At 46.7% G+C, this 10,185-nt stretch overlaps 1 protein-coding gene across 1 annotated transcript in view; it reads left to right on the top strand.

The window, feature by feature from the left end:
* The first annotated feature begins 804 nt into the window (after positions 1 to 804).
* The window catches only part of TGFBI (transforming growth factor, beta-induced, 68kDa), an 18,345-nt gene continuing 8,964 nt past the window's right edge, over positions 805 to 10,185 (top strand). The window contains exons 1-4 of the mRNA XM_009322769.1: positions 805 to 971; positions 7,346 to 7,410; positions 8,302 to 8,459; positions 9,558 to 9,724. Of these exons, the coding sequence (XP_009321044.1) occupies positions 805 to 971; positions 7,346 to 7,410; positions 8,302 to 8,459; positions 9,558 to 9,724 (557 nt within the window). The remainder of the gene's footprint in view (positions 972 to 7,345; positions 7,411 to 8,301; positions 8,460 to 9,557; positions 9,725 to 10,185) is intronic.

Raw genomic sequence — 10,185 nt, 5'->3', positions numbered from 1 at the left:
AGGGATGCTGGCCTCAAACCACGGAGGTGGTGAGCCAGGCTGAGGGGGGAAATGCTGGGCTGGCCAAACCAGCAGCAAGTAAACTCCCAACTCCTGTTTGACCACATCTTTGCTTGCAGTGATACCACTTCTTAGAAAGCTGAAAGGCTGCAGTCAGCTCTCAGTGGGGTTAGTCGCACATGTAACGCCAACCGTCTCCTTCTCTGGTTGAGAAGGAGCTCTCGGTACCTTATGGGCTGATCTATATAGCCACTCTCAATCTGTGCTGTCATACCTGGTGTGTTGAAACCAGAGTGTGCAGTGCCACTGCTCATTTTCCCCATCAGCAGCTCAGCATCCATGTCCAGAGTCGGCTGAGTCTATCATACAGCAAAAGTACCCGTTCTGGTTTTGGTGCAAGTCGGTCCATCGGGTGATAAATATCTGTCCTTCTTTATGTCCTAAACAATAAAATAATGGGGTTTTTTGGAAGGATTTGAATTATTGCATAAGTTTATCAGGTTTTAGCTGGGATCCCAAGTTGTAAGTAGCTGTTCACCACGGAAATACTGACCAAAGTATTATTTTTAACTTACTTTCTTTATATTTTGGTGAGAGGTGGAACGTGGAAAAAAGTCAAGATTTCGCACTCAGTGAAGAAAAAGATACCCTGGCAGAGTGAAGAGAGACCTCTTTCACTGCTTCTTCCACTTCATGATAGTCATTATACACTCAGATCGAGCCAGTTGACATGCAGTTCTCAAAGTTTCCTCCCTCGCAACCGCAGCAGGGCTTTTCGGGCGCTGTCAGGTGGGGTCTGGCTCCATGTTGGGTGTCAGCACCGAAAGGAGGGAGGCTTACAGGACCCTCTTCTGCTTTGTCGTTACCTGTAGCCCCAACGTGTGCGCGGTGCAGAAGCTGATCGGCACGAACAGGAAATACTTCACCAACTGCAAGCAGTGGTACCAGAGGAAGATCTGTGGGAAGTCAACGTAAGTACCCGAGCGCCGGCCGGGGTCTCCCTGAAGACCCCGTTGCGGAGGTGGGTGCTGGGTGGGAGAAGCAGACGGTGTGACAGACATGGGATGTCGGAGCCCGTGGTGTGGGCTTAACGTGGATACGTGTTAAAAATTGTTTTAGACTTTTACTCCCAAAGAAATTCTTGTGCCTTGTTTTTTCTCAAATGGCAAACATGATCCTAAAACACTTAGATGTTAAGAATGGAAAGTACCATGTAAATAGAAACCCTGATGGTTTATTCTAATTGCATTTCTATATATACTTATATAGCTCTCAATGCTGTAGTGAAGTGTGTGCCAGATGTTTTCTAGTACTGAGCTGTGTCTCTCTCCACGCTAGGCTCAATGCTGCCTAGCTGAAAAAAAAAAAAAGAAATGCAACCCAGAGCTGATGGATATTGGAGAGAATGTAAAATTCATCTGCACATGTTTGCTTTGGAAGGGAAAACAGAAATAGGGGGAAAGAGGTGTCAGTTTTAGCCAACGCTCTCTGATGACTCCACCAGGAAAGTTAATTAGACTTGCAGGCCAATTCCATGTTTAAAATTGCAAACAGTAATATTCAAGTAGCTGTTGCATAAAGTATCTGTGTAAGCAGCCTCGGGACATTCTTTTGAAAGATGTAGTCAGCAGATAATTGAGGATATGCGTGCTTGACTATCTGCCAGGCTGTAGACCAGGAGCAGGGAATCTTTTTTCCTTAGTGTAGGCCAAACTGGGCTTTCAGACACGTTTGCCGGCCCACACTTCAGTGTGCACCACCACGTTACCAACATCAGTGCAAAGGTGCTGGCCGTGGGGAGCAGAGCCGTGGGCCAGGTCTGGTCCTGGATCTGCGAGGTCAAGAAGAACAAACAGCAGAAAATCGTCTCGTGTGTTTCTGATATGGTCCAATGTAAATTGTGATTAGATCTATAGGAACATGCTGTTCTTTACTGCAGATTAAATAAACTGTTTCTGTAGTAAACAGCAGACTTTGAGATCTTTAACTGTGGTAAGCTATATTGCTTTTATTTTGGTTGCCTTCGTTGGTTTAGCTGTGTTGGCTGGCCATCGGGATTCGTTTCACGCGTCTGGTGTTGGTATTGTGAAGAGGGAGGCAAACCAAGAATCATCACTGCACATGGCTTTTGGCCTTTCATTGTGCTACCCATGAATTCATCTACGTCAGGAGGATGTATTGCAGGATGTGCCATATAGTGAGCACATATAGTGGTTTCCCTTATGTCCAGTTGTCTTTACGGGGGGAAAAAAAAAAGAAAACAAAGGAGAGGCAATATTGTAAAAACAAACAAACAACCCCCCCCAGCCCCAGCTTAATTCTACAAACCCACCAAATCTGGGAAGACTTAATTTGGGTGATAGAGTTCAGGCTCTCATCTTGGCCGAGTGGTGGCTTTTTTTGACGTAAAATGGACAAGATTATGGCATGGCAATGTGGTATCATCATTGCCTCTTCTGATAACAGAGTAGCTTAGTAGGTCTCCAAAGAAAACATGACTCAGCGTTGGATGTGGGATAGCTTTGCTGTTATAGGTTTTCCGGAGGACCCTGGGACAGCTCTAATTACAAAAGTTTGCTGGTGATGGCTCCCGCTGGATGTGGTGTTGCTGGTGTATGGAAGCAATCAGGAGTCATTTGGGCCATAAAGGACATGATGCATTATGCTGCAGCAGTCAAATTCTTAAACCAGTGTCAGGGGCCTGATGCTATGCCGCGCTCAGTGCATCAGCACCCAAGAGAGTGCGTGGGCACAGTTAATGGTGCTCAGCATGAACCCTCGAAACTGGTCCGTTGCGTGGGACTGAGCTGGTCCATGAGAGGTTTTGAGAATACCAGATGCCTTTAAATCCCAGAAAGAGTCAGGATTTTGCATGTTCGTCAGCATAACTGGGTGGATCCAGCCTTTGCTTGGGATCCGTAGTCAGAAGTCCGCTCCTGAAGCTGTGTGCTTGGTCCTCCCGTTGGCAGGGGGATCCACTCCATCAGCCCAGGGGGGATGGTAGAGCTGGATAAGCATGGTCATTTCTTTCCTCATCCTAAAAGGCTTTTCCCACCTGTGAGAAGAGCAGTCCTGGGATAGGAGACACTTGACCCATCTCACCTACTTCACATTTGGCCTGGCTGTTATCCTCCTTACTTGCTTAAAGGGTCAGCGATGCCATAAGTTGGATGCGTGTTGCAGGTGCAAATACCTGGCTCTAGGAAGATAGTTTTGATTGCTTTGATTTCTTTTCTTTCGCTGCTCTGAGCACTGTTTCAAACAGGTAGTAGGGAGGGTGGTCAGTGAGAGACCAGGTACTGCAGAGAAGCAAAGCTGGGCTCCTGCAGAGCTGGCTCGGAGCAGAGAAGTTCAACCCTGAGCGAGGAAGGCAGAAAAGCTGCTGCAAGCCTGTAGCAGTAAGTCATAACTTCACTCCTTCTCGGATGATCACATCCTGCACTGGGAGATGCAGAGCAGCTGGAGCAGCAAGGAAAGCCAGCTCAAAAGGCGCGGATGTGCCTGGTCTTCAGTCTTGTCTGCAGGTGCACCGCCTTTTGGTTGCTGCTTCAGGCTCACGGCTGAGAGTGCTCACAGTCCCCCTGGGGTGCAGCGGGTGCCGTGCCGAGCTGCTCCATAGCTCCTACCAGAAACAAACAGGTTACGGCTGTAAGGCAGGGGCTTGGCGGAGAGGCTTTGCAGGCTTGCTTCCTGAGCAGCATCTTTTGGTCCATGGGGGTGGAGTGCTCTGCTGGGGCTGGATGTGCACGATGAAATTTCCAACTCGTGCATCAGAAGAGGACGCTTACCTCTTTATCTGCTTTTTTTTACTTTGTTTTTCTTCTCTTTGCTGAAGTATTGGCTCACACAGTTAGGGAGAAATTAGATAGAGGATTCATGTACATTTTTTATCATTCCATTACTTGCTGATGAAGTGAGATAAGACAGTTGGCAAGAAGTCTGACACTGCTTTGATTTTAATGAGCACTGAAACAAGATTGTTTTGGTAATTAGGTAATTTTCCACTGTTGGTTATTCCAAGGCCAAAGAAATAGTTTATTTAGAGTATATTCTCATAGTTGTGCCTGTGTTTTTTGTATTTTTCTACCTCGCTTATGGACTGGCCTCATTCTTCCAGAATTGGGGTTGCAACTGAACGTGTCCCCACATACTTTTTTGTCTTGAGAACGAAAAGACAACTTACATAAATTTGGGTTTTGATTATTTTTTGAGGAATAACTAGTGGCAGTAAGTTGCCCCTTAATATGTTCCTTTTTTCCTTTTAAATTAACTTTCCTTTTCTTGTGTGATGTACTTTCCTCAGTTCAGGAAAAAAATGATTCTCTGGCACTTATTTTACAAAAACAAAACATATGGGTTTTATTACAGGAAATTATTACAAATGGATCTTTATTCACTAATATATCCCTAAGCTTATTTTTATTACCTTGAAAAATGCACTTAAAATTTAATTTCAGATCCCAAGAATGCAACAGCAGTGAAACAATGACTAATGAAAGCCAGGGAGCTTGCTTCTGCACTCAGACACAGAGAGACATTTAAGAAATACAGTGTTTCAAAACCAGAGGCTGAAAAACTACAGATTTGACTTGAAATTACTCAATGAGGAGGTCAGGAAATTGTGGTCAGAGGCGTTGCAGAGTGGATGAGAAATGCGCTTTGTACGAGGGCATTGCTTATTTAACCCACATCGCTGGCATCCACCGTGTCCCGGGGTAGCAGTCTGTAGCCGCTGAGCAGACACCAGAAACAGGGATGGACTCGGCAACTCCAAAAGCTTTTGTGCAGAACCCGCCGTGCGGTGCGGTGGTTGCAAGTGTTCAGTGTTTTCTCCCGTGAGCTGTTTGTCCCTGGCCATGTAAGAAAAATACTCCTCTCCGGGCAGCAGACTGTGGCTCCGACCCAGCTGGAGGAGGACATGTCAAAGGAACAGCCTTCCTCCCATATGGATGTGTAGGGTACTGTAGCATCAAGATGCGGAGTCGTGCAAGTGAGGCAGAGCAGCCTTCAGCCACGGCTGTGCTGCTCCTCCCCGAGGGCTGGAGGTGGCTGCAGGACCAGCTGGGAGGATGCGCTGTGCCCAGCCCCGAGCGAGCCCTTGAACGGTGCCCACGTGCCTTTGGGTGGGCTGGGTGGGCTTGTGCTTCCACCAAGTCCCCCAGCCATGAGAGGGCAAATGGCTGAAGCTGAAGCTGTTTTTTACAATCCTCATCTCTGGCTCCTTGTAGGTGCAAACACTTGGCTGAGCACCTCTGTGTTCCCCTGGCCCTTTGCAGAAGTTTTCTGGTACTCAACTCAAAAAGCTGGCATGCAAAATGCATACCAGATGATGCTGGTAGGTCACCTTCAGTGGGCAGGTGAGACTGGGGGCTTGAACGAGCCCCTGCACGGGTGGAGCTGGCCCCATTACTGGCCTCGGTGCTTCTTGCCATTAGCTTCCCTTGTGGGGTGGTGCTGGAGATGCCCATGAACCTGCTGAAAAGCAGGCGGCGCGGTCCCTCCGTCCTTTGCCGGTGCCCTCCCCTCCCGGCAGGCGCCTGGCTGCTGGGGCAGCCCCGAGCCGGCGAGCTCCCCGCGCTGCAGGCTGTGTGCATCAGCGTCCTGCCCCTTCGTCACAGCTCATTAATCTCCGATCGATCTATAAATAAGCCTTTTAAAGCCTACGTCAGCACTCGGGAATTATTTATGCCGAACTTTGGAATGATTTCTCTTTAATCAGCTCTTCGTCTTTGATTACAGGCCTGAACCAAGGGAACTGTCTAGACTGGATTTAGTTTCTAGGGTGAAAAAAAGAAAAATCGGAGGTAGGGGAGGGAAGTGGCGGGGGGAGAAAGTGTGTGTTTCTAATGAACACGAGACGGGGGGCCGGGGAAGGCGGAGCAGCAGGGTGTTAAGATCTCCAGTAGTCAAAGGAAGGGATTGCTTTAGGCAAACTCTTTTCCACATTGTTTTATGTCTAGACAATCAGTCTGGGTTTGCTTTGTAATTCTCTTAGGAAACCGTGACACAGAATTTATTTGCTTCTGTCACAGAAAAGCAGGTATTTGTTTCACTTACTGGCTCTTAATTACCCTGAAGAATTCCCTCTTAAACCCCAGGCATTTCCACTGTTTGTTAACAGTGTTAAAATGATGACAAATATCTGAAGCTTGAGGATTTTCCTTTCTCTTTGAGTGAGTCTGCTGAGGCTCGGCGATACAGCATCTTACTTGTCTCGAATCCAACAGGAGCACTAAGGAAAAACTTCTCTTTGGGAGGAACACCTATTCCCTTGCTGTCTTTAGCCTATCAATCAGATGGCCGCCTTCCCTTCACACCAAGCGTAAGAGCAATAGGTGAAAGAATCCCCTGTGAAAAATAAACAGGCAACTTCTGGATTGATTTTTTTTTCCTTTTTCTTTTTTTTCCCCCCTGTTAATATCAAAACATGTTCCGTTAAATGGCCAGCTTTGAGAATCAGATGACTTTTCTTTCCCATTGAGCTGCAGACGATGGACGCAGCATTCAGGCAGCTCTTGCAGATTTGCAGACCGTATATAAGCAGGACGGCCCCGAGTCCCCAGGATGGGGTCTCTGGCCCCTTTGGTTTTACTGGCAGATAGTGCTTGATCAGAGCAGCAGCTTGCTGCCAGCCAGAAGGAAATGCTGCACTGAGGGTGCTCGGACGGACGTACCCGGTGTTAGCAAAGATGGGTGTGCTGTGGTACTGCCTGCGGGTGCCCGTGGATGCACATGCCACCACCGGTGAAGTTTGTCCTTGCAGGGCTTATCCTAAGCCTTCTGCCAGTGCATCTGAGACCAGGGAAGCTCCTTCCCCTCCGGGTCTGTCTTGTGGATTTTGCCATAAGTAAGCAAATAATTTCTGGTGGTGGACAAGAATGGGGTGAAATGAAGGGGAAGCACTTGGCTGGTTTGGTAAAGCAGCCGTACCGGCGTTGCAGCGAGCGTGTTGCCCAAACAGTGATCAGACATGACAGCAGCAGTCAGCCGGGGAGATCCCCAAATCCCATGAGGCATGTGCCCAAATGAACCAGCATTTGCAGTGTCTTGCGCAGGTTATCTGTTGGGACCGTGGCATCGGTTTCCATCCACTGTTTGTACAAATTCTCCTGGAAAGTGTGGTTTTGAAAAGAGATGGCGTCTGCTTTTATTCAGTGGAGAAACTGGCAACATGCAGCCCTGAAGGAGATAAAAATTGTGGTTTGTCTTTTGTTCAAGTCTATATTTCTAATGAAGAGTCTGCTTAGAAACATCACCAAATATGGATGGACACAGAACTATAGCGAATAGAGAAAAAGCAGTGAGATGCTGTCAGTTAATCTGCCGTATCCATCTCTTATTCCAGAGTAATCAGTTACGAGTGCTGTCCTGGATATGAAAAAGTTCCTGGAGAAAAAGGCTGCCCAGCTGGTAAAAATACGTTTGACATTTTTTAGACTTCTTAAAATTATACAGCTGCCTAGTAAAGGGAAATGTTAGAAAATTGCTCAAAGTGGATTTGATTTTTGCAATTTGTGCGCAATATTGCCATGAACAAGTCAAAAATGGACTCAGCAGAGCACCAGCTGAGTGCCAGATCAGCTCCAAAGCATGCAAAATGTTCCAGACAACTTAAAACCTTGGATATAATTAAAGTTAATCAAGCATGGGAGGGCCATAGGGAACTACTTATTCCAACAAGTAATATAGCTGTATGGGAAATGCAATACAAAGGAATGATAGAGTAGCAGACAGCTCTGCCAATCTCTGCTCATTTTTATTTTGGCAAGCATGGGTGTAGCAAAACTGCATTTAGGAGAAAATACAGTTCAGCCACTGGTGGGGGCTGGAAGGGAATTAGCTGGGTTTATTGAAGAAAGACATATTCTGCTTTTGCTTTCTCAACGTTTCCTTCCACAAAAGTTTGATGCCGCCCAGTTAATCACGTGGGCTGGTGTGGATGGGTCAGTGGAGACCAAGACCAGCAGTGAGCTGCCAGCTCCGAGCACCAAAAGCCTGAGTACAAACAAGGATCGGGTGAAAGCAATGAATATCTTTGCTTGCCTCAATTCACATCCATATAAGTCCAGAGTGACTCCATTTAAACGTGCAGAGATGCAGTAGATCCTGGATTACACTGCGGTAATTGAGGCTGGAGCTGTCAGGCTATGATTATTCATTATCTAATTAATAAACAGATACGAGCTCTCTGATGTGCTTCATTTCCCCAAGCGTTTTCACCAGCAGCTCTCCTTTAATTCAGCGCAGTGCAGGGAACGATGAATGATGTTGTGTTGGGAACATAACCTTCTCTTCTTTCAGCGCTGCCGCTCTCCAACATCTATGAAACCCTGGGAGTTGTTGGGTCTGCCACCACGCAGCTCTACTCCGACCGGTCTAACCTAAGGCCAGAAATTGAAGGACCTGGAAGTTTTACAATTTTTGCCCCAAGTAATGAGGCCTGGGCGTCCTTGTCTGCTGTAAGATATCATTCCTCTTCTTTCTCCTCTTACTCTGGCTTTCTCTAGTGAAGATCCAGCTCTGCAGGGGTCTGGATCAAGCCCCATCTGGCAGAATAGACACAGTCCTGATATAGGAAGGACTATGAATTTCCAAGATGGGAATCACTGTACTGGTCCATCACCTCCAGAGCTTTGTTTCTAAAACAGCCCAACACTAGAAAGACGTGGATGCTCTCCAGCAGGTGGATGTAGAAATCACCTCATTCAGTTTTCCCTGCCTCTTACCATTAGAGATTGCATTAAGACCTGCAGCAAGAGACTTCCCACCCCTTTCGGTTTTTCTTCTTGACCCTTACTTTACCACTCTGGTTGTTCTTAATAATTTGTACAAGTAGCCAGTCCCAACTGGAGCCTCCGTAAACCTGCAGCCTTCCTGCATCAGGGTGTTCCTATGCTCAATTATGTATAAATTTCCTTTACATTGGTTTTGATTTTCTCACTCTGTGTTTTGTGAAATTTCCACTCCTGAAATCGTCACTGCTGTCCTGCTGGTGCTCCCATCCTAGCGGAGGATCTCTGTGAACAGGGGAGAGTCCCGACTATACAACCCCCATCCAGTTACATCCCATGTTTAAATCACTTGTCCATAAATATGTAAGAACAACTACTGGGGCAGGGAGGGGGCATCTTTTTGGCTATCCCCACTACCAAGCCTCTACCTTAAATGTGCACCAGCAGAGCCCCTTGCAGGGATGATGCTGTTGGGGAAGGTCTCCTGGTGTGTTTGTCCTTGGCCCTGAGCGATGCCTTTTGTCGCCTTACTGCTCATTTTGATGCAGTGATCCCACACTGGAGCTTGCTGCCATCATCCCTTCACCTGCCAAGGATGGGGGGGTGCCAGAGCTGCTAGCTGCTGTTGTAAGGCAAAAGATAAAGATTTACGAAAGTCAGAGCTCTTAATTGGCACAGATGGCTTAAGGCTGAATACATCACTTAATATACACGCATACACACACACACACACCGCTTGGAAGCACCCTGGATGCAGCCAGACCTCCTGGCTCTCTCTAACAACTGGCTTAATTGCACTGAAAAATGAATTTTTCCGATTTTCAGGAAACTTTGGATTCCTTAGTCAGTAACGTTAACATTGAGCTGCTCAACGCCCTCCGCTACCACATGGTGAACAAACGGGTCCTCACGGACGATCTGAAACACGGGACCACACTTAACTCAATGTACCAGGACCTGCCTATCCAGATTCATCACTATCCCAATGGGGTAAGACATTTGCATTAAACCTACCCACAGTGGGCTTGCTTTTCTGCTGCCTTGCACCTCCTACACTGTCCTTGGACCTCCCGGACTCTGTAATGCTTAGGTTGACAACTGTTGATTTAGGATACCTATTTAGAAGGAGCTTGAAAAGAATATTTATAAGCAGATAGTTTCATCGATGCTATTGCAAGGAAGTTGACCACATGGCTGTATAGCAGTATGCTTGCCTAATTATGGTTCTTGCATATTTTCTTAGTCTTGATGATTCAGGGTAGACAAAACCACTGATTATTTTCAAAGCTCTTTAAACATGAAATGTTTCAAACGTTCTTGATAGAGAATTCTCGTTCTTTATGTGGTTTTTTCGGAAACCACATTTCTGCTCCTGCTGATTCAATATTATAGCGCTCGCTGCATTTGAAATAGAAAACCAGCAGAGGCTGCTTTACCTTCTTGTTTTAGTGCA

The sequence above is a fragment of the Pygoscelis adeliae genome, unplaced genomic scaffold (genome assembly GCF_000699105.1).
Source record: "Pygoscelis adeliae isolate BGI_AS28 unplaced genomic scaffold, ASM69910v1 Scaffold34, whole genome shotgun sequence".
NCBI classification, from domain to species: domain Eukaryota; kingdom Metazoa; phylum Chordata; class Aves; order Sphenisciformes; family Spheniscidae; genus Pygoscelis; species Pygoscelis adeliae.
This window is presented reverse-complemented; position numbering and strand designations above follow the sequence as displayed.